The sequence below is a fragment of the Dipteris shenzhenensis genome, chromosome 26 (genome assembly GCF_047967505.1).
Source record: "Dipteris shenzhenensis isolate YYH24624 ecotype China chromosome 26, Dip_SZ_1.0, whole genome shotgun sequence".
Classification (NCBI taxonomy): domain Eukaryota; kingdom Viridiplantae; phylum Streptophyta; class Polypodiopsida; order Gleicheniales; family Dipteridaceae; genus Dipteris; species Dipteris shenzhenensis.
The window spans coordinates 32,212,957-32,237,702 of NC_141621.1; the positions used below are offsets into that span (position 1 = coordinate 32,212,957).

The 24,746-nt window shown below is 40.5% G+C and overlaps 1 protein-coding gene and 1 pseudogene across 1 annotated transcript; both read left to right on the plus strand.

The window, feature by feature from the left end:
• Window positions 1-2,691: 2,691 nt before the first annotated feature.
• On the plus strand, window positions 2,692-3,478 carry LOC147884967 (uncharacterized; annotated as a pseudogene).
• A 9,901-nt stretch (window positions 3,479-13,379) lies between these two features.
• LOC147884968 (uncharacterized) lies at window positions 13,380-18,857 on the plus strand. The gene is made up of 8 exons (XM_087397468.1): window positions 13,380-14,163; window positions 14,272-14,342; window positions 14,440-14,516; window positions 14,824-16,689; window positions 17,196-17,442; window positions 17,529-17,588; window positions 17,677-17,735; window positions 17,838-18,857. The coding sequence occupies exons 1-8, from the start codon at window positions 14,016-14,018 to the stop codon at window positions 17,932-17,934; spliced, it is 2,625 nt and encodes an 874-aa protein (XP_087253594.1). The 5' UTR covers window positions 13,380-14,015; the 3' UTR covers window positions 17,935-18,857.
• Window positions 18,858-24,746: the final 5,889 nt, after the last annotated feature.

Consider the following 24,746-nt stretch of genomic DNA (forward strand, 5'->3'; position numbering starts at 1 on the left):
TATTCCTTTTAAGCATCCATCATTGATTCTTTCACCTTTAGACTCAACATACCTTAGATATAGCTTCCATTAGTCATACACACCAGTAGATATGTCTTCAGGACATTCCAGCATTAGCTCACTTATGCTATATTGCACCACTGCTGGATCTAGTTATCGCCACCTTCGATCAGGAGATCATTCCTCAACATGAGGATATTTATGCATCATTGCGGTCCTGCCCCAGTGCAATGGACATCATCAGGTTCGGCCATAGCACAACCTGGGGAGACTCTGTGTTTCATCATGCACTTATGGCTGTAGTAGTCATTGGATCCATGACTTTAGATCACTCTTGATATTAGCATTCAGCACCGTATATAGTTACCTTTCCTTCTCTGCAGCTGTTGTATTGCTTTGAAGGTTGGTTTCTACAATCCTAGTTCTCTACACTTGGGATTTTGGAATCCCAATTCTCTACACTTGGGATACTAGAATCCCAAAAATCAGCACGGTTATGTTAAGATCAGCACAAACAACTTTTACGTCATGCAAAAGCTTCAAACTATTGTTTATTGCCCTCGTCTATGCCCCTTTGTTTTATGAAATTGGATTCTAAAATCCAAGTTCTCTATACCTAGGGGAAATGCCTAGCAGGTTCTATGAAATCTTGCAAATCATGTCAAAAAGAGAAGAAGAAGGGAAAGTGGTTACGATCATGGATCTTTTGTTCCTTTTACCTCTCCAACATATTCATTAATCTTAGTGGATCAAATTCCATCCTTCAGTTTGGTTTCACTGACTCTACATTCAACACACAAAAACCCTGTTCAGTAAACATAATTTCAACATTTCCTTGTGCTCAAGTTCCATCCACCAATGCTCTTTACAAAGAGGTGAGAATTCCCAACAAGAATCATGTTTAGTTTACGAATTCTATAAAAGTTGAAATCTATTGGGTTTGTCTTGAAAAACTTTCTTGATTTAACGTCTTTCTTGCTTTTTTTAACAAGTAGAAGCAACAATTTCTATATGTTAAAAATAAGCAAAGTGCTCTTTTGTCAAAATATTGTAGTTATTATCTCCCAATTTCACAACTTTATGTGAATTTGGAGAGATTTCGCAATGTTCTCTTCAATTTCTATTTTTGAGATGTTTTTTGGTAAATATTGTGCTTTCATATTTATGTACCTTTCAGACTAGGGTTCTGGAATCCTACCTCTTACATTTGTAGCTCATTGTTCTTTCATAGCACTCTAGGTTTCATCTTCCATGTTACTTTCCACTTCACTAGTTCTTCTTTAAACTTCTTTTGTTTAGTTTGGATTCTAGAATGTGTTTCGTGATCGGGCATGCTAATGTGACTTTTTTACAAGAACTTCTTTGCTAATTTCTCTTTCCTCCAATACTTTAAGTTTTCTTAATCTCAATATTTGTTTTCCAAGAAATGGCATCACAATCCCAGCTTCTCCACTCCAAGAAAAAGTCCAAAACAGCAAAACATACATCACCTTCTGAGGTGGGAGGTGATGGAAGAGGAAGGTTGGGGCGTTTAGGCTCCTTGACTCCTTCTCGTTTGTAAGCACCACCCATGAGTCTAGCATTTGTAGAGACAAGATCGATCAATTCACTAAATGCTTCATCAAGGAGAGAGCTTCTTGCACCTGAACAGTCTCTATAGCAAAGTAAGGTCATGCCAACAAGGGAGAAAAAGCCTCTTCTTGTAGCTGCATAACAATTTCCACAACAAAGCTAGTCAACACCATCGAGAGTCAAAGATCATACATGTAAGCACTCTTCAAATGAGATGGAGGATCTGATTTTGAAAGGCTTCAAAACCTAATGGCAATGATGATTCTTTTGAGGGAAAGAATAAAAAATCAAAGTATGGGCATGGTTGGACATTGACCATGGGAGTTCCTGGCCTTCATAGGACAATAGTTGAGCCTACTACTACCTTTTTGCTCATGACTAAATGTAAAGGTTTGTCAAGTGATACTAATCAATTCCAATGGGTTGGACGTATCATAAATGTAATGGAGCAAAGATCAGAAAAGATGTTCTTTTTGGTTGAGCATGAACTAGGGTCATCTAAAGTTGTTGTACTCCTTTTTCGAAAGGACTTTGAGCTACAAGAGGTCAATCCCCAAAGCACACAATAATTTTTTGAAGATGCGATGCAAACAAGAGGTTTGGTAAGAAAATTTCCTCTTCATCTCCTAGTTATTCTAACTATAATTTGCATGTTATTTTCCTAAGTTCCTATTTTCTTATTGGATTTTAGAGTTTTGGTCAAGCATTTTCGGAGCACATGGAGTACTTTTGGTGGTTCAGATTCTGCAAGTACCTTTCATGAAGATGAAGAGATGCAAGGAGATGTGGACACCAACACTAATGATTCGAGTGAAGAGGAGCCAATTCAAGAGCCTTCTATGCAAGACACAAGAACAAAACGTAGTAAAGGCAAAGAAAGGGAGAAACAACTCTTAAGTGAAGTTGAGATTGTGCCCTTAGGTCCAAGTGCACCCTTGCTAGCTCCACAAGGTGAGAATTAAGATAATGCTACCCGCGAGATGTGTAAGAAGACAAAGATGGTTGATCCTTTGCCTTGTGAGCTATCATCAATTGTATTGCACTACCTTCCATTGATCCCAAGACACAGAAAAAGGGCACTTCAACTATGACGTGCATGTTTCCAACCTCAAGAGAAAAATGAAATCAAAACCTACAGCCATGGTGCTACCACTACTTGTTTTGGTGGACATGGATCAATGTCCTACAAAGAACTCATGGATAAAGTCTCAGGCAGATTCTTACAAGTATTATGTTCTATGTGGAACCCATGAATTGCTTGCAAAAAAAGAAATTTGTCTAAAATATAACCACATTGACAGCTATAAGACAACAATTTGTTGGATTTATGTGGGTTTGACTGATGAGGAGTGTACAATATTATCCATGGATCACAATGTTAACTCAGATTATCGCTTACAAATGACTTTCATTCAAAAAATTAGATTCTTTCATAATAATGGGTCAAGCGACAAAGTGAAGGCCGGATTGTTGAGATAAATTTTGAGTCACGCTTTGTGAGAGATGTGGTCTACAAGTACACAAGAATAATTCACATGGTGCTAACCAAAAGCCTAACATCAAGCATTATGATAATTATTTTCAGTTGGCATTTCGTGATGGGGATTTCTGGAACCTGCACGAAGAGATTCTTGATTTATAGGAGCAAGGAAAGTTGAAAGGTTAGAAGATGTTGAAGGCTCCTTCAAGCTCTCATGGGAAAGCCAAGGCAGATGATGCCATAAAGCCTCTTCCTAAAGACATGAAGATAACTCCTTGGAGATCTTTGCAAGGAATTAGTGATACATCTCTAATAGTAAGAGTTCTAGCACGCGTGAAGGCTGGAAACATCTCCTTAGAGGATATGAGAGTAGAATTTGAAAGGTATATTTTCTTACTTTTCTCAATCACTCAAATGTTATACTAATCATTTTCACTCAAGAATAAGTTGAATTGTAGTGATTTGGATAAAGTTAGGAATGCTTGGAGGGAAACTGTAAGTTCCCTCTCTTGTGCCATGAGATCCTGTAGAGATCGAATATGTTGCTCTTGGCACTCCTGTGATCGGGCGTATTGTGCCTCTGCCTATGCTTTTAGCATTGTTTGGAGGTTCGACTCTGCCTTGTTGACCTGGTCCATGAGCGTCTGGACTAGGGATTCGCTTGTGGCAAGGTCGTCTTTTAGCTTTGTAACAGCTACCTCAAATGTTATACTAATCATTTTCACTCAAGAATAAGTTGAATTGTAGTGATTTGGATAAAGTTAGGAATGCTTGGAGGGAAACTGTAAGTTCTTTCTCTTGTGCCATGAGATCCTGTAGAGATCGGATATGTTGCTCTTGGCACTCCTGTGATCGGGCGTACTGTGCCTCTGCCTATGCTTTTAGCATTGTTTGGAGGTTCGACTCTGCCTTGTCGACCTGGTCCATGAGCGTCTGGACTAGGGATTCGCTTGTGGCAAGGTCGTCTTTTAGCTTTGTAACAGCTAGCTCAAGCTCCTCAAATTTGGGTCAGTACTCCTCCGCTCTTTGTAATGCTGTGTGGCCTGTGGGCTACAACCACATTATGGATTGGCTATCATGCACAAAGAACTGTGCCTGAAGGAGACTAGTTAAGAGCTGTGAGGCTTGTTCCTTCCTCCTCTGCAAAATTGTGCGGGTGACCTATGGGAGCTATGCCATGGCTTCAAAGAGGTTCTATTCCATCAGGTCTGCATGTGATAGCTGCTCAACTAACATGTGGCTATAGCCACCTGATGCCCTATATTGGGGCGCGATGTCAAATTGTAGGTGCGCGCCTACCCATGGAGAGGAGGAGGTGCCAGTGGTGAAGGATGTGGTCTCCAAAGGGGTTGTGGAGACTGAGACATAGGGCACACTGGGGGTGTCGGCATGGCTTTGTCTCCTAGATGGATGCCAATGTCAACTATTTTGTCACCTTGGAGGTCTTCAATGAGAATGGGCTCCTCCTGAACCCATTTGCCCTTGTTTTGAGAATCCGCTTGCTGGAGTCACAGTTGTTGGCACATGAATTCGTGCGTCTAGCGGTCCTCATACTGTCTGAGTAGTTGACTTGTGTCCGGTTTCCCACCATGAATAGCCAGAGTGATACTGGGAGTTGTCCTGCTTATAGAGCTTGAGGTGCTTATTTCAAGAGTACGCAACATGGAGGGTAGATTGATGGAAGTAATGCTCTTCATGACATATTTGAGTGGTTCTATCATGGTATAGTCGGCGGGTCCTCCTATGCAAGGAATAAAGCTTTACAAACGGAGTTAGCCCGAGCAGTTCATCAAACTCAAATGAGTAAAAGAAGGCATTCATGGATATCTTCGCAATCTTCCTAAAAACATAGAAATTGGATAGCAACCAGAACTCATGTTGGAAAGCATTGGATCGCTAAACCAAATGTACTTTGATGTTAATTAAAATCGCACTTCAATATTTCTTATGGACATTTGATTAATTGGCTCTTAGTATGGTTTGGATTATGAGGAAACCTTTAGCCTAGTTGCAAAGATGGCTACTATGAGGATGGTAATTGCTTTAGCTGCTGCAAAAGGATTGAAATCATAGCAAATAGATGTTAAGAATGCCTTTCTCAATGGTGATTTGCAGGAAGAGGTATACATGTCACAACGAGAAGGATATGTCCATCTTGATTTTCCGCAACATGTTTTCAGATTGAAGAAAGCCTTGTATGGGCTAAAGCAAGCTCCATGAGCCTGGAATGAGAGGATCAGTCAGTACTTGCAAAGTCTTGGTTTTATGGTTGGCAGGGTTGATCACTCATTGTTTGTAAAGAAGACAGATGCCAGTTATGTTGTGATTGTTATATATGTTGATGATTTGATTTGGACTGGCAGTGATGATGATGGGATTGCTGGAATTAAGAGCATGCTGAAAATGGAGTTTGACATGAAGGATTCGGGAGATTTGAAGTTTTTTCTTGGCATAGAGGTGTTGAGAACACCTGAAGGGATTTGGCTTATGCAGAGGCAGTATGCCTTGAATATGTTGGAGAGGTTTTGCATGAAGGAATGCAAACCTATGGATACACCTTTGGAGCAAAACTTGAAGATTATGGCTGATTCTGGAGCTGAGATTGAGGACATTACCATGTACAGGCAGATGGTTGACAGCATGATATATTTGACTATCACTATGCCTGATTTGGCATATGCTGTGGGACTCATTAGTCAATTTATGCAGAAGCCATGGAAGCCTCACTTGGATGCAATGAGGAGGATTATGCGGTATGTCAAGGCTATATATGAACATGGGATCTTTTATGCATATGGCAAGGAAATAGAGCTGGCTGGATACACAGATGCAGATTGGGCAAGATGTGCATATGAAAGGAGATCCACTAGTGGCTATGCATTCAGCCTTGGAAGTGCTATGGTTAGCTGGAGTAGCAAAAAGCAACCCACAGTGGCATTGTCTAGTACAAAAGCTGAGTATAGAGGTGTAGCATTGGCTGCATGTGAGATTGTTTGGGTTCAAAAGTTGTTGCAAGATTTGGGATTGCATGTGGATAAGCCAGTCAAACTTTATTGTGATAACATGAGTAGTGTCCAGTTGTCCAGTTGGCAAGTAATCCCATATATCATGCTAGAACAAAGCATATTGAGGTACACTACCATTTCATCAGAGAGATGGTGTTGATGAGGCAAGTTGACCTCATTCATGTTCAGACTGAAGATCAAGTTGCAGATATCTTTACCAAGTCCTTGGGTAAAGATAAGTTCACATGCTTTCGAGAGCTTCTTGGTGTCTTACTCCCTACTTGAGCTTGAGGGGGAGTGTTGGAAGACAAGCTCGGGTATGCTATCCCACAGATATGTTATGGATAGCTGGATATGCCTATCGGCACTATGATTGGTGTGTTAGTAGTTAGTAGTAGTCAATCACTTGGTGGATGTACTGTATTTGTCCTTCTAGTATGGAATAGACTATGTGTTGGAGGCTTCTTGCCCTCCTTGTGTTCTTCCTCATACCTGGGTGTTCCTGCTTCTGCTATCCTATTTCTTTGACACTTATATGGTTAACACAAGCGCTATTTCCGCTAGTAGGGAGAGATGGAAAGAATAGCAATATGCCTTGGCACCCTATGGGCCCAAGAGCCTTTTATTGTAAAGAGAGGGAGAGTGCTAAAAGGAAAAGGGTTGCCCCTCCCTTCAAAAGGTAACATGTATAAAAGGCCAAAGTGTTGACTTTGGTCTTCATTGTTGTTTGCACAAGTTTGAATATAAGCTCCCTCTTCTCTTCCAAGAGTGTTTTGGGTGTTCCATTGTTTCCATTGTAGTGCCCTTGTGTTTGCCAGTCCATCCCCTTTAGCTCTCCTCTTCCCTTCTCCTTATCCCGCCCTTCTCCCCTCTCTTCTCCCCTCTACCCCTTCCCTCTTTCTCTCATGGAAACACATTGCAACAATCCGGAGGCCTCTTGAGTGACACATGCATGACTTGCATTGCTCTTACAAGGAGTAGCTTGGAGTGGAAGCTCCATCGGCATCTCTTCAACATCCCCATGACACGTGAGTCACCGTCAAGACATACACAACAAGCAATGGCTATGGGCAGACATGAGGGCAAGGCAAAACGATAGGGAGGGCAGCAATGGCAATGAGGAGAGAGACAGGTCGCAAGTGATAGATTAGGTTTATTGCAAGCTAAATTGCATCAAAAGTATCTTTCGTGAAATGCATGGAGTAGAAGAGTAGAAACATGCCCTCATGGGAAGTGGTGGAGCTCCATTCTTGCAAGATAATGTGGCAGAAGCATGTCTATCTATACAAGGAGTGTAGCAACTCATTGTATAAATTCACACGTCTTTCTTGGGAGGAAGAACACTCCCTAGACCAGCACTGATCAATCTCACGAACTCCACCACTAATGTTTGGATTGATCCTTGCATGAAACATTCCAGTGCGGTTGATAAGAAAGAAGACTTGGAAGGATTTGGCAGTAGAGAAGGGAAGCAAGCAGACATGTAGGCGACCCAAACTATCTGATAAGAAATAGCCCAAATGGTTGAAACCATGAGCTAAAGGAGCACAGTGCCCACACGAACTAAGTGGGGTCGAGTCTACACAAAAGAACCACCAAGCAAGGAGCTAAAAAAGGGTACAATTAGAATATTCTCGTTGAGTATAAGTGAAGCAAACGTCTTGGGGTGTAGTCTATTCCCTTGTATGAATAGTAAAAAAGAAGCAATTTTAGGGGGGTAGTCTGCACCCTTGTTTGAGAATTTAGAACAATATGTTTTTGGAAATGTGGGGTATTCCACACCCATGCACTAGAAAAATAATTTAAATCATAGAAGATAAAGCATTTGAATAAAAGCAATTAACCTATATATATTTTACTCAAGGAAGGGGTATATGTATATGTGTATGTGTATGTGTATGTGTATGTGCACACACACATACATATACATAAACATAGAAATATACATAGACATATACATATACATATGCATATATATATATATAGTCAAAGACTATATGCTCTAGGAAAAAGACCCCTAACAAAGAGGGGGGGAAATGAAAAACTCATAATAGTACTCCAATCCATGGTGAGAGAGACTCCTTACCAAATCCTTCAAAAGAAAAAAATATTTGAAGAAAGCGATGCAAAGTGTATCCATCATATTAAAAAAGGTTTAAAGAGGGGAGTAAAAATAACTTTTATAACGGAGGTAAAAGGGGGGCGGGGGGGGTGTAAAGTATAAATATACTCTAAAGTATAGGGAAGAGGGGTTAGTTAGTGTGTGTGTGTGTGTGTGTGTGTGTGTGTGTGAAAACAGTGTAGAAAATGTGCATGTGTGACCTACAAAGTATGACAAAAGGAGGTAGCATAAAGGGGGAGAAAATTAAAAAAAATCTAGGTGACCTATCCAGTATGACAATTGACTTAAATGTTTTTCAAGGGAAGGTGGGAAAAAAGTATCATTGAGAAAGCAAGGAGGGAAGTTCGAGTGTAACTCGTAAGTGTGTGTGTGTGTGTGTGTGTATGTGTGTGTAGATTAAAAGTCCCATCAATAATTGAGCCATACAATTAATTCTATCAATTGGATAAAAAGTTAAGAAAATGAGAACATATAAGGAAAAAATGTTTGAGACATCTAAGTTGAAAAATGCAACAACTAGAGTTTGCAAAAATTTCTAACAAAATTAAGAATTTTCAATTTAAATATTGAGTTTGACAAACACAAAATTGAAAAGAGATGTCGAATCCTCTGGTAGCCCGGGTCTCAAGGTCAAGGTCCACTTACTTGCCACCATCCAAACAAACTAGGTGTTAGAACATCATAGTTATGTTTGTATAGGCAGGTAATGCGTGTTTTCCCCAGCTTGTTATCACTTTACCTAGTAATATAGACAACCATATGGATTCTTACATAATTTTAAAAAACTTAAAGTCACAAGTAAGTTTAAGTCAAACGTGGAGTAAGGAGCAAATGGGTGAATGGATTGAGAAGGGATTAGTGAACGTATGGGAGGATTAATGTGCTTTGTGTTTGGGGTGGTTTAAAAGAGAATGTAAAGGGGAGATTTCACTGGAGATACATAAAATAATAATTCATAGTTGGGGAAGTATACATGTGTGTGTGTGTGTGTGTGTGTGTGTGTGTACTTTTCAAAAACAGACACACTTGCGTTCACTTCTTCAAACAAAGACTATACTCAAAACTATATTACAAAATAAACATGAATAAGCATGTGGGGTCTACATTATATACACACAAAGGCAAGCATAACTCAATTTTATAAGCTTGGTAGGATGTACTTCCAAGTGAATGATAATTGTGGATTGATTTTAGTATTGCTTGCATGTGTAGGAAACGCATGAGTTAATACAGCTTATTCCATTTTGGTATAATAACCAAAAAAGGGATGTAACCCTACACAAGAAGAAAAGCAAGATGTGCCATGGATGGCAATAGACGAGGGTTATCCTCCCTTCTCCATCCCCCCATGTGTGTGTGTTGACTTTTCAAAAACAAACACACTTACATTCACTTCTTCAAACAAAGACTATACTCAAAGGTACATTACAAAATAAACATGATTCAGCATGTGGGATCTACATTATATACACACAAAGGCAGGGATAACTCAATTTGATAAGCTTGTAACATGTTGCAAATGAAATTGAAGGAGCTCGACTTGCTTGCATCCATCCACAAAAAACATTTGTTAGAATAAGAACCTTTTAATTGTGGGACTGCAGGCTTCAATGGAAAGCTCCACTTGTTATCAATGTCACAATACCAAATGCAGCTATCAATTGAATCAAAACATTATCCTAGTAAGAGGTGTATATAAGGCAATTTACATGTAGGATTCACCAGCCTTCAAATGTTCCAAGAAGAAGATACCATGTTTGGAGCCCATATTTCGAAGAACTACTTGTGGCTATTGATATGTGAGTGGTTGCGTGACCACTCTAAAAGTAGTAAGCATACTCAATTTTTACTTTACACAATCCTGCATGTGCTTGTAGGGGAAATCTTTGTAAATTTATTGATGCATACATCCCATGTATTTTGGCAACTGGCCATATTCTTGTCCCCATGTGTTTGGGAACTATTCTATGTAGAGTATCGGCCACACCCCATGTGTTTGGGGACTATATATATCCATAGCCAATGTGTGACACTTTGGCAAACCCTTATTATCTATCATACTATATGCATTTGAGGAGGAATCTATAGTTTTTCCATAGGCCAAGTTTCAAAATTAGTCGTATATAAAGGCCCACCCACTATCTACATTATGTTCTCCTGTATATTTGTAGTTCATTTAAAACACAGTTAGCAAAAAAACTTTCAATGTGAGTTTATAGTCACAAAAACTTACAAAACTAGTGGACTTATTACCACCATGGCGTATCGCCAATTAGCTTATGTTAGTTGGATTCTGGCCATGTAGGTTGATTATATTGCAGTACATCTTCACAATGTGCTCTATACCACATACATGATCCCTATAGCCCTATGCACCCGCATTCAAGCATTTTAAAAGTTCTTTATGAAGAATCACCTAGCTCATGAGCCGTTATGAGGTTTTGAGTAATGACCAACACATGAATAGCTATAACCAAGCAGACCTAATCAATCATAGTAAATGTAGATGGGATTGATTTCCATAATCATGACCGTCTTTTCACTTTTCGCCACCACCAAGGGTCTTCAACTATAGTTGATTAGCTTGTCAACACCCACGTATATGTGATGGTGCCTACTTACTATACAAGCAGAATGGGACAATAAATACTAGTATGCATATCATTTGATCAAGTAGAATGTGCAAGATGTCATGCTAGGACAGCTCAACGCAGTCAAGACTGATACAGTGTATCTAGACAGTGTATCTAGACAGTGTATCTAGACACTGATTGCAATTCAAAAGAGGATTTTAGTTATCAAGTCGACCAAGTAGATCAAGATCCTTGGTACGTCGAGAACGGTGCATCATCTCATATGACAAAGCATCAAGAATGGTTCACAGAGATGAAACCATTAGAAGGTCAGAAGACTGTCATCTACATGGCAGATAATACACCGAATCTAGTTCAAGGGACATGCATTATCCCTATGAACAATTTCATTGGTGCGAAAGGATTGGTGAAAGATGTACTCTTATGTTCTGAAACTTAGCAAGAATCTTTTGTCTCAGTAGGTCAAATGATGGAACACAACTACCGAGTCATCTTCGACAGAGATGAATGCACTATCAAAGACAAATCTAGAGGATCTCAGCTAGTAGGAAAAAGAGTCAAGGAAGGATGCTTGTTCAGAATGCTAGCTACATTAGTATAAGAATGGTCTCCATTTGGTATTTCCATGTGCCATAATTGGAGTTGTCTAAGTTAGTAGATACCTCCAAATTGAGGTTTCTAGTTGTAGACATGGTGCAAGAAATGCACTCAAAGTATCTGTGAAATCACTATCTGAATCAACTGCAAAACACTGACTGTGACAAGTGAAATCTAAATTGTTGGTGAAGGTAGAACTACAATATATAATCCGATATGTTACAAGGCTTGTGGCAAATGATGCCGGGAATAGCCAAGACGCTTTACAAGGCTGGAATAAAGTACACAATGTCGTGAAATAGCCAAATAGGCTTTACAATGATGGCATGTGTGTGTGAAATCAAATCATGTGCTATCTGCACACTGATCTATCAATCAATATCTCTGAACACTCTGAAGTCTGCTCACTGAATTGATGAATGTTGGGTTTCAGGTAATGTGATGATGTGAAATCACATGTGAGTGCGATAGGACTGACTTGCACATTTATCAGGGGCAGAGGCCTCTCATGGCCACTCACCATATTTAATAGGGGGAGAGTCATCCTCCCTCGTCAAACTGATTGGAACCGACCTCACATCCATGCATATTAGCTTTAGTGTTCATGGAGAAGTTTTAAGCTTGAAGATAAAGAAACCAACAACTTTCTACATCTTAGGTTCTTACTAAAACATTTTAAGGCCAAAATATAACTAAAACATGAAAGTAAATTGCAGAAAAGAATTTCTTTAGTGTACTTGCAAATTTGCACTTACATTATACAAAGTTTGTCGTTTTTTACACAGCTTCCAGCAAAGGATGTTGATAGTTGAGCATGCAAATCACATAGAGTTCAACATTCCCATTTTGCATGTTTATAGATTCAAGGGCTAAGATGGACTGTGTGATGGTGCAATCTTATGTTGGTTACACACTGGGGGGTGGCGTGTGGAAAGGACCAATCAGTGAATGGTATTGGGCTTCGGTGGGTGTGATGTGTAGATGGCGCAACCCTCTTTTCCTTTTGAAGTGGCTAGGGAGCTCCTATGCCTCTGTCTGCCCCTCATTTCAACAAATCGGAGGTGCAATAATTTCGCAATTCACCTTGCTGCTCCCGCTCATCAAGTGTGCAAGTGGGGCGGATGCGCCCTACGTAACTCGCTTGCCTACAAACTAGGGGGTAGGGGGTGGCGATGAGTAAACCGAGCTCAAGGTCACTGCTCGGACGGAAAGGAAGAGAAGATGGATGCTAGGTGTGTGGTTCATATCACTCGGATGCAGCAAAGTTACATTGAAAAAGATGTCTGTTAATGTCAACGATGGTTGATTGGTGGAGTGGACACAGTAAATGCCTCTCTGTTAGTTTACCAAGGTTCAAGCCCCAATCTAAGCAATTCGCGGGTTGGGTGGTCAGGCGCCAAGTGTGTGGGCAGCCCCCTTATGCTTGACACATTATTTTGGAAATTAAGTCCGAGCCTGTGCTTTTCATTGGTCCAACTGTGATGATGCCTCTTTCGTTAGTTTTTCTTGGGCGTCCGAGCGGTTGGTCAAAATCCCCCCTTAGAGGACCTCCCCGCATTAGTTCTATTGCTGCAATCTTAGCAGGCCGCTGCCCAGCCAACATTTCGAGAGATGCAGCCCCATGAAGCTTTGAAGGTCTTCTCTTAATGCAGCTAAATGCAAGTTGCAAGTTGTCATGACAGCCAAACCCATAGCCAGCAAACTTTCTAGGCCAATGAGGAGCTTTAGGCATTGCAAGGCCAAGCTAGAATCATGAAATTTCAAGATGCAGAGCTAGAGGTGCAATGCCAGACTAGTGGGGACGAGATAGGCACAAGAGCATGTGTGTGGGGGGGAGTCATGGGAAAGGGAGAAGCAACGGTCGACCCCAAAAGCAAAACCAACGGCACCAAAAAAACCCATCAATGAACAACCCCATAACACCCAAAAGGAACATGAAGAAGAGGAACGTATATTCTTATGTCTCTGACCGTTAAAGCTCTCTTTCTCTTGCACTCTCTCACTTTACATCTAAATCTCCCAAGCAAAAAAACACACACAAGCTCCTCTTTCTGTGAAGGTACTTTGCTCTGCTCCTCTTCTCTGTCTCTGCTGCAACAGCCCAGGCTCAAGCTTCTTCATCTCTCTCTCTCTCTCTGTGTCTCTGTGTGTGTCCTTGTACATATCTCTCTGTGCAGCTCTCTCCAACAATTAATTTCTCCATATCTCTCTGTCTCTCCCTTTCTTTTTCCATTCACTCGCCCATTTTCCTCCTCTGCCTCCTTGCCTCGCTCCTCCAACCAAATTGGGCCTTCTCCTCTGCCTCTTTGCCTTCTCCTCCAAATTGGGGTTTCAGCGTTTCTCTCTGTAGTGCCGCCTGAGAAGGGGTTTTAGATTGTTTGTGTCTTCTCTCTGTGTGTGTGTGCCTGAGAAGGGGTTTTAGATTGTTTGTGTCTTCTCTCTGTGTGTGCCTGAGACGAGGTTTTAGTTTGTTTGTGTCTTAGTGCCTTCAATTGTGCACAACTTCTGTTCATCTGTCTGTTTTTGCCTTCAGATTTTGCCTTGCATGCCACACTCCTCCCCAACCTCCCTCCTGGGCCGCTGCTCCATCTGCCCTCCCCACAGCTCCGCTTGCTGAATCCCCCCCCCCCCTCTTCATTGTTGGTATGGACTGCCTTGAGATCGACTGGAAGAATATCGATGACACCTTCGTCAGAGATGACTTCTACGAAACTATCCAAGCTCCAAAGTGGATCGACTTCGCTGCTCCCGAAAAGCCCGTAGATGACCACGAATGGTTCTGTGGCAAAGTTGGTGTGTCATTCTTTCCTTACTCTATCACCGATTGCTCCCCCTCAGAGCTCACGCATTGCCTCTATTTCTTCCTGCACTCAAGATCGATACGCCTTTTTCGTCTTGCAGGTTGCACTCACGAGAAAAGGAGCTTCTGCCAAGCACCGGTTCCAGTTCTGATTCCGAAAATCAAGCCCCAGGTCTTCTCGTCTACACGCGCACAGAATATTTACACCTTCAAAATCTGAGCTGTATTTTGCTCTATATCTTCACTAACCTGTGCAATTCTTGATGCAGAACACATCTAAAAGTTTGCCCACTGTTCAAGGTCCAATTGCAGCTGTGGTGGCTCCTTTGGCTGAGAAAATAGTCAGGTGTGATTGTCAATCGTATTGTCTCTTTGCAAAGTTTTTCTGTCGCTTCGCCTGAGCCCTCCACGAAACGACATTCCCCGTGGCAAGGACCAGATGATCTTCGCTAGTTATCTCTGGCGTCGCTTTGATGAGAATGTACCTTATGGTAAAAGGATTTGCGTGTTCACGGTTTCCTTTTCCCTTAAACTCTGAGACTAGTTCCGTCTCCTTGTTGGGTGAGAGAGAGTTCTCATTCTCCAAACAGTTCGTGTCCGCTTTGTTCTTGTGCTGATTTCTCTTTAAGCATCCGGTTTACTCTCAATGGCAGTTCTGCTACTGGTAAAAGACCCCGAGGTGTTGTCTCCTGTTCTCTTTCTTCACTGTCCGACATCAAAGCCGGAACTTTTGGAAAGAACAAGGTGCCGCACCAGTCCCAGATGCATTCCATTGCAGAGCGTAAAGGTGAACTTCTCAAAAGGTCTATTAGGCAGACAAGCGAGAACGAGAATCCCAACCAAGCTTCTAAAGCTCAAAATGGGATATCAAAGGCAGCCATCAGCAGAGTCCAAGAAGGCATAGCGAAAAAGATCAAGACCTCAGAGCAAAAAGATTCTGGTAGAGAACCTAAGATACATCTTCCAGGTAAAGTGGTCTCATCTCGGGTCTTCAAAGAAGCCTCAACTCTCGTGGAGCAGGCGAATCATCGTGACATGGGTGCAGTCCCAAAAGGCAGCAAACCGGCAATTGCATCAGTTAAAAGAGACGTCGCTCAAGGACAGAGCGTAGTGGGCAGGGATGCCGGAAAGGAACAATCTTCAAATGTCTCTAACCTCTGCCCCGAGGCTAAGAAACCTGAAGGATCGCGGTTCCACTTCTCTTCAAGACTTGCACACAAAAATTCTCTTTTGACGACGTCTTTGGCCGTGCCTAGCAGTAAAGTGGGTGTGGCTCGGTCTGCTTGTTTCCATAACGGCAGGCCACCTCGGATCTTAGCGAAAAACGACACCACAATTGGTTCTTTACCTGCTGTGCGTGCCACCAACTCAAATTGTAGTCTGGCGAATCTACCCAGAGAGCTAACGAAGGACGAGAATCAAACCGCAGCGGAAAGTGCAATAGTGCCGGAAGAGTTGTATTCGTCGGAGGCAAGGCGGGAAGATACCAACCAAAAAGTAGAGAGTAAGCAGGATCCACAGACACAAACAATTACTAAGAATGACGAACAAACGAACGACGACGAAGCCTCAATGCCGACAACAGTGCTCGAGCAGGATGCACAACCAAAAGCTCCGTTGAAGGGTGACAATCAAGATCAACAAGGATGCTGCTCCCAAAAAATGCTACAGGGGCGATGCCTAGATGGGGAGCAAGAGATTCTAATGCTGGATCACTCATTCAATCAGGATCCACACACACAAACAATTACAAAAAATGAGGGGCCAACGAAAGAAGACGAAGGCACAATGCCGACAACAGTGCTCGAGCAGGATGCACAACCAAAAGCTCTGTTGAAGGATGATTGGCAAGATCAACAAGTCTTAGCCCGGACAATTGTGCAGGAGAGATGCCTAGATGGGGAGCAAGAGATCCTATTGATGGATCACTCGTTCGATCAGGATCCACAACGACAAACACTGCTGAAAGATGATGGGCAAACTCTGTTGAAGAATGATAGGAAAGAGGAGCAAGCCTTAGTGCACACAATGGAGCAGGAACAAGAGGTTCTGAACGTCATGATCCAGGACGCATTCAAAGGGGACTCACAGTCACATTTGTCCGACAGAAATGAAGGACAAGTTCAGGAAGACGACAGAAATCGGACTGAGGAGGAAGTCCAAAGTACCCTTGAGAATTTCTTCAGGAATTTGCGCCTTGGTACATCTGAGGATGAAAATGGCAGTCTCCCTTCAAATGACCTTGGAGATGGCACATCTGAGCAGGAGATGGTGCAATCTGTAACGTGTTCTTCTCATAGTGCAGTGAGCTCTCAGTTTAGTAATAAGCCTCTGAGCTCCCCAGAAGGAAGTCATGCAATGTCTCTAACTTCTCAAGGGAGTAGCAGCGCTGCACTTTCTATACGAACAATTGGAGGCATAGCTGAGCTGAACAGAAACAAGGCTTGTGGAAGGAAAACCAAACCAAAGGAGCAAAATTTGCAGTTGATGATGAATGGACCTAGCCAAGGCAAAAAGAGGTACTGTTCAACCTCATTCTCACACATTTCCTCTGTGTGTACACGTGTGTGTGTGTGTGTGTGTGTGTGTGTGTGTGTGTGTGTTTGTGTGTGTTCTTTCCTGTCTTATTATGACATCATAAATAACCTTTTGCAGGTCTGTAGATCATCTTCAAACTGTTCTATGTTGTTCATCATTTCCCGTCACCGTCATTCACACACATTTCCTCCTCTCTCTCTCTGTGCTCTGTGTGTGTGTGTGTGTGTGTGTGTGTGTGTGTTCCTGCCTTATTACCACATTGAAGTAACCTTCTGCAGATCTGTAGATTTTATCTTCAAACTTTTCTATGTTGTGCTTTAAGATTTCAACTTCACACTATGTATGATGAGCTTTGATATTTAGCTTCAAATGTTTGTATGTTTTGCTTTCCGATTTAACCTTCAGTGTACATGTTGTGCTTTAAGATTTGACTGTAACTACATTCATTCCCAAGCCTAGTCTAACAAACTCCTTGCTCTTTCTGCAGAAAGAGTTCTGAGCTTAACTTTAAAGTCAATTGTTCCTGCAAAGACCACAAGCATGGAGTTCCCAAATCTCAAGCAACTACGACCCGACCCCCTCTCTGTTCCTCTTTATGTCAGTTATCTAAGCAGCCTGCAAAGCTGATTACAACAGCATCTACTCAGGCACTTTCAGATTCATGCAAGGAGCAGCATAAAAAACTAAGAACCAATGTAGTGCAGCCCTTCAAGCCATTTAGACTGAGGACTGAGGTAAGCAAATTTCTGTTCAAAGCTTCGAGTCAGCAAGTAGAAAAAGTTGGGCGTTTCAGCTAACAATTGAATTTGGAACATGTCAGGAAAGGGGTGCTTTGAAAGAGGAACTCTGCAAGAAGGAGCTGGGGCTACCAACCCCACAGGTACGGGATCATCTCGCAAACGATTTCAGTGTTCATGCCAAATAAATTGCTTCTTGCAAGATCCTTAACATGAAATTCTCTAAACCAGGAAATCGTGCATCAAGCCTTGAGAATGCCTTCATTTGGACATCCATTCAGACCACAAAGGTAAGAATCATCCATCAATACAATATCATCAATCGGAAAAGGATCTGCTTGGGTAATACTAGCTCAAAGATTAATAGTAATCTGGTTGCCTGCTTGTTGCAGATCCACCAAAAAGTTGACAATCCCAAAAGAACCAAATTTCCATCCCTCCAGGACCAGGAAAACTTGCACGAAGCATGCCACGGTCCTTGCCTCGTAGGGGTATATTTTATTTCACTTTTCTTAACCATCACTAACCATTCTTTTGTTCCTTGCTGCATTCTGTAGCATACATTTTTTATAAACACACATACTCAGTATTTTGAGCTTTTATCGTGGGAGTTTGTTCGCCACCGATATTTGTTCTTCGTGAACTCAATAAAGAGGAATCATTTCTGGATCTCACTATAATGAAACGTCACTAACTCAAAAACTTTATGTATCTTAGTCGTATCAATCCAACAAGGTATCTGATGATTAAACTTTTGAGTTGCATTATCTGATTCATTCTTCAAAATGCTGAACAGCCAAGCCAGGAGGTCCTCTAATCTCTCCACAGCGTAAACACCATGAAAACAAACACGTGGCCACTTTCAACCCGTATCGCATGAAAACTTAAATCTAAAACTTTTGTTACAGACTTGGATGGTGAGTGTTTGGATGGTGTTTTTTGTGATTTTCCAAGTGTGCTTCATTTTTTGAAAACTTGTATACTATTGCAGCGATGATTATGTTCCCAATTTTGCAATCCGAAATGTAACGATTAGCTTTGTTATGGGCTATCGATTGGCAAATCTCTACGACCATTGCCTTTATTCTTCATTAAGAATAATTTGTCATCCAAAAGGTAATATAAATACTATTTAAAAATAAAATTTCCAATATGTTTAACAAACCTTAATTATAAAATTTAATTACAAACCTTGTATTTTAGAAGCTCATTCTAATGAATAGTCTTTACTTTTCAGCTGTAGTACTAGACTTGTTTGAAGTGCAAAGGCTGTTGAATAAAGTGGCATGAAACATAGCATAATATACATGTTCTCAAATAGATCATTCTTGGATCTTGGAGTAGAAGTGAGATTGTCCTTGAGAATTTGTGAATCTGAATCACGTTTGGACTTCAAATAATCAAAAGAAACTTGGAAGAATTGAACAAAAATAGAAAGTGGCCGACCCACAGCGCAAATGGGACGCCGCACCCATTTGTAGGGTGATGAAAATTACAAATACGACTGATATTAACTGGAAGACGGCCCGATGGCAGTCTTGGGAAGACCTCAGTCGACACAGAGAATCCCTTATGGCGGCTTTCAAGTTGTCCCTCAAAGATCCCTATATCGCCACTTTGCTATTTGAGGTAGAGTCTTCAATGCATAGCTAGGAGATGGAGGAGGCTAAACAGGAACGGATCCGTAGCAGGCTGACGTGGCTGGCTGCGGTTAGTCGCCCATCGAAGACTTTCTTCCAGTCCATTAAGGCTAATCAACAGCGTGATCGTATCGACAGATTCATGGACGCCCGCACTAAACCGGTGGAAGAAGTGTGGCACATAGCCGAAGTTTTTAGAGCAGAACTCAGCGCCGTCGTAGTTGAATCTGCGGTGCGGGACGACGATCGGAGGACCAATCTCCGGACGGCTCTTGAATGGGTCAGTCAATCCGAGGGTGACAGAGTGAGCCGGAGGAAGCGCTAGAGGCAATGGCTGACGAGCGTGCCCCGAGCCCTGACGGCTTGACTATTGAGGTCTATCGGCGTTCGGGAAGCTGTTGGGGTCCAATCTAACAAACATGGCGAATGCGGTGGTGGCAACAGGGTCTGTCAGTGAGGATGTCAAATTGAGACTCGTCAAGCTTTTCCCCAAGCGGCAAAAGACAGACTAAGGGAGGGCGATTGGCGTCCTATCACGATGCTTAACACTTGCTATAAAATCATTGCCAGAGCCCTCGCGATTCGAATAGCGGATGTCTGCAGGATGGTACCAACCAAGGCGTGCTGCTGGTCAGCATCGACCTCGACAAGGCCTACGACAGGATGAGATGGGACTATCTGGAGGGAAGTGCTCCTGAGGCTCGGGTTTGACCAATGGTCAATTCTCTGTTTGGCAAAACAAACGCAGGCGCGATCGTTGGCAAGACCAAGAGAGCCGCATGATCTGCGCAGAGCCAGGAGCTTAAATAAGAAAGGTCTGAGAGACATCTGGGACGTTCATAAATCCGATTGGGTTGAGATCGACAAGGATAGACCCGAGATGGCAAACAGTGCTCCTCCTTCCTGGGTGACACCTTCAAGGTCCCCTCCACCCTCGTAGTGGCATGGCCTTTCATTAGGGCCGCGGTCTTCGTTGCTATCTGGGAAGCCAAGAATCATGCTACCTTCCACCACAAAGGTCACCTCGGTTGCACAGTCCCTCTCCTTTTGCAAGACTTTGTTCATTTGGTGTTTCTTCTAGACCCTATCATACTATCTTTGCTCGGGCTGTGTTGTCCCATGTTCACCAAATTTTGTGTTCTTTTTTGTCCTTGAGCACCCTGCCTCTTTTTGTAGGGTGGGTGACCCCCCCTTCTGTGTAATATATCTGGCATTTTTATTTTTATTTTTATTTATAGTTGCAATACTTGAACCAAAAGTGAAATAGGATTGCTACGCTCTTTATTGGGAGACTCTGTAAAATCCACGTGTTTTTTCTTTACTCTCTATTATAAAATTAACAATAGCTTTGATTAGTACAAAACCCTTGGAAGGGGAGTCCCTAGTAAATAAATAGTGGGGATGGGTGGCTCTGAAGAGCACTTGCACAAAGTCCAATGGCTTGATTTGCGTAGGTTTCGACAGGTCATGACTCAAGATATTCATCATGTACGTTAAGCTGTGGCTAGTGAAAATTGAAGTGAAATTTGATAAAAGTAGCCCCCAATGAAAATTGAAGTGAATTTTGATTAAAGTAGCCCGAGATACAACATAAACATATTACAAATACTACCCAAAACAATTATAAGAAATGGTTTAGAAGTGTGGCGGCATTTAATTTAGAGATGGCTTTATAATTGTGGTAGCATTTAATTTCTGAAGGTAAACGTGGAGGATTACATTGAAAATACAAGGTGGCCAAGATATGCATGATTTGCTAAAGTATGAAGCTATCAAAGAGGGTAATGCAAACAAATAACAATATCTACGAACAACTCAGAGGATGGTTATTGGTATATTATTGGTATATGCTTATGTGGTCAATGTTGTTGTTATACTTTTATTTGTTGTCTTGCATTTTTCTAGTTCCTATTTTTCTATATATGTGTCTTTTGACCCCATGCTAAGCATGGGAAGACCTATGGGTGTGATACACGTGTATCAATTCTTAGGAAGGTTGGTTGAGAACTCTTTTAGGATCGTTTGTCTCTTCTTCTTTTCACCCTCAATTTTCATCCACTCCATCCCATCATGATTGTAAATGTGCTCAACATCTTCTTGATATTGCCTTATGATTCTTTTGCTGAAGTTATCTCCATATTAATACACAATTACACTTGATCTTCTAAATTCAAAGTATGAATGTATTCTCACTATGTAATCATGAATATCTTCATTTGTAAGAGTATTTTTGTCAAATCAATTATTGTAATCATTATCAAACTCTGAAAAAGTGTTGAAAAGTATTTTCGACATATCCATTCTAAAACTAGACAAATCTATTTTGGAATTCATTTGATCATTTTAAACCTTTATATATTGCTGGAAATCTTCAAAAATTGTATCCTTTAGTGAAATAAAATCAGTCTTCTTGAAACAATCATATTCTAAAGTTTTGGATTCACCTCTGTTTCCATTCCTTCTAAATTGCCATCCATGTTTTGGGGTAGAAATGTAATCGATCCTCATATTCAGTATCCAAATAGAAAGCATAAAGCCCATCATGTGTCACATCATTTTCAAGAGAAAGAAGCAAATTTTCTAATGACACGTTCTTCATCAATGCATACATATTGTTTAGCATAATGCATCATCAATTGGATCCTCATCATCACAGATGAAAGTTGAAATATTCAAATAATCCCCAACGCATGGTGTGTAAATATCAAAGAAAATTTGGCTGGTTTTAAACTACATTTGGATGCAACCTGTCTTGCTTCCACATCACATCAATAGAAAATACCGGCACAAATGCATAACATCTAAAAATATATATATAATTGAAATTAAATATTTTTAAATAGAAAAAAACTCTTCTTGGTGTTGTTTTAGACTTTATAGATCATGCATAAATCATCTTCTTGCTTTTCTAATTGCTTATGAAATGATCTAGAACTTATTAGCATCAAACTTCATACAAGAACACCGGAATTTTCATAGGTTAATTCTCACTAATTTTGATGTGATATATGTGTTTATTTGATAAAAAATATGCCTTTCTATATAATCAAAATTATTTGTTCATCATTTGTGTGATCTTATTGGGAATTTGATTTAGCATGGGTACATGCAAAATATACAACATCTGTAAAATACAAACTTTGTTGTGAACCTCTCATATCTTCCCAATGGGTTGAGAACATTGCAAATCATCTCTATCAAGGCTAGCATACCAGTCATATGCATCAAAAAGCAAATCAAAATATTTTGAGAACTTGGTCAATATTTAGACTTTTCACATACAGTAGAATAAATGCCATAAATCAACTAGCACTTGACAATATTTCTTGCAATGACCTTGCCTTGTACACAAATTTTACATGAATAACAAGAAAAATCACCACACATAATGGGCATTTTTAAATCTATTTTTAATATTGAATTCCCCATAGTGCTCAAAAGTAAAAATTGTGAATAAAGAGGAATATTCGCATTCTAGTTAAAATCAGATTATTGGTGAAATTTAGTTCCCGGATCTAGATCCCGTAACTCTATGATGTATTGATTTTGGATCTCTATTTCTCATCCCCATCCAAGGTCTCTTTTGGATCTCAGTTCTGTGTCTCTCTCTAGATTTTTGAAAATTTTGGATCTCTTTATATTTATGGAATATTCTATGTATTTTGGAATTTTATAGTTTTGGATCTCTAAAATCCTATCTTGCTTTGCACTATCTTTGAATAATGCCTGAATTTAGTTTGTCTTTCAAATGTATATTTTCACAAATTCATCAAATACCTTTGTGTCTGGTTATCTTGTTTGGATCAATTTTACCTCAAGGATGCTTGACCTCTGAGTGCATACTTCAACATTTGAACTTGTGCCCTCAAATTATGTGGTCATTGCGTGGTCCCTCACATTGGTTTCTTTGTTTAAAACTTTGTGCATTTGTTTTTGGGCTGCTTTAATCTTTGTATGCTTGGTATATAGTTGGCTCGACCTAGATCGTATCAATCTTGATCTGAACTATTTTTGGACTTCATTAAATCCCAAGTTTCTAAGTTATCTCTTTTTCTAGCTTTGGATCCATCTTCTACACATATGATCTACTTCCAAAGTAGCCGAATCCTAGGTAGCAAGGCAATTCTAAGACCAAATAGCCACTTCTCTCTACTAAAAGCATTCTCTTTAGATGTAGTACTATCCTTTATAAGTCTCTAAACATATTGCAGGTTGAACTTTTAGCTCTCGCTTGATCTCACAAACAAGATGAATCTCATTTCCATGCTCTTCTTTGGCATTTCTTTGATTAAACAACCATCCCTTTTCATCCTTTGTTTATGAAGGAATTGTATAGTCTTCCAACCTCTCATATTCTATGGGTTGGTTTTGGTCTTCGCTAGCACCAATCCTTTCTTCTACTAGCCACATTATACTCTAGGTTATACCTCTCATAAAATCAAGTCTCTCCATTCATTAATTGCATTGCTTCAAATGATCATCATATATCTGATTTTATACATTTGTAGTCATGAGGAAGGCTAAGATTAGGTTTTAGATGATCATCGAGAGTTGCAAAAGATCATTCATTGAGATCACTAGCAACCATTTGGGACACCAATGTGGATGAAAAATCTAATTACATGGAAAGCCAACATATTGAAGAGATTGAGGAGATGAGATTGTATCCCATCAATTGCATGATATTGAAGTTCCATGTAACCATCAATAAGAGGTGTTATGTAAACCAACCAAATCATCAGGTCCATGATCGATGTTCCACAATTTGATTCGGGGGAAGTACGTTCATTATAATTGATGCGAGATCTCATCCAACAAGGCACATACAACATCTTCAATTTTGGATCCACCCAGTAATGTGAGTCTGATCCAGTCCATCCAAAAGCCCATTCAACACTTCACACCCGGGTCTAATTTCTAGTGGTAGTCTAGCCTTTCCAAATTCAAACTCAAAGTTTTGACAATATGGGGCATGATGGGAAAGTGGTCTAGATTTGGCTGGCTATATCATGAACTCCATACTCATGGTTCAATAGACAGTCATCACGAATAAAGCAACAATTCCATCCACTTACGTTTCTTCATTTTGGTACAAAACAACCACAGGAGATTTAGATTCGTAATCGAATCCAATCAGATTTTCTTCCAATAACAATAAAATTCCAAATTTTTGGTAGCTCTGAATGGAATGATTCATGTCATATTCTTTGGAAGCATCCAATTCTAATGCATTTCAATTGATCCTTGTTGAAATGATTGCATAGCTGTGGGCCTATGATGATTGTCAAGACTTTATTTCGATCAATGGTAGTTCATTTCTTTACATTCATTTGGTTTTCCTACAATATCTGGGTGCTACGTCTTGCTCAATACATGCTTGGAATCACAACAGTTTCCATAAGAGGGCGCATTGATTTTGTCACCGCTTGAGCTTCTATGTGAATGCAAGATCTTAGCGGTCTTACATTCCAACACTCCCCCTTAAGATCTGTAAGACCTTGAAGAGTAATAGAGTATAGTTATACATCATATATAAAGAGATGCACCTCCTATTGTTGTGGGGCTTCACACTTTAAACTATATGCTATAATATTTACAATTATGTAATGCAAATTATGATATTATGCTATAAGATTTATAATTATGCAATGCAAATTTTGA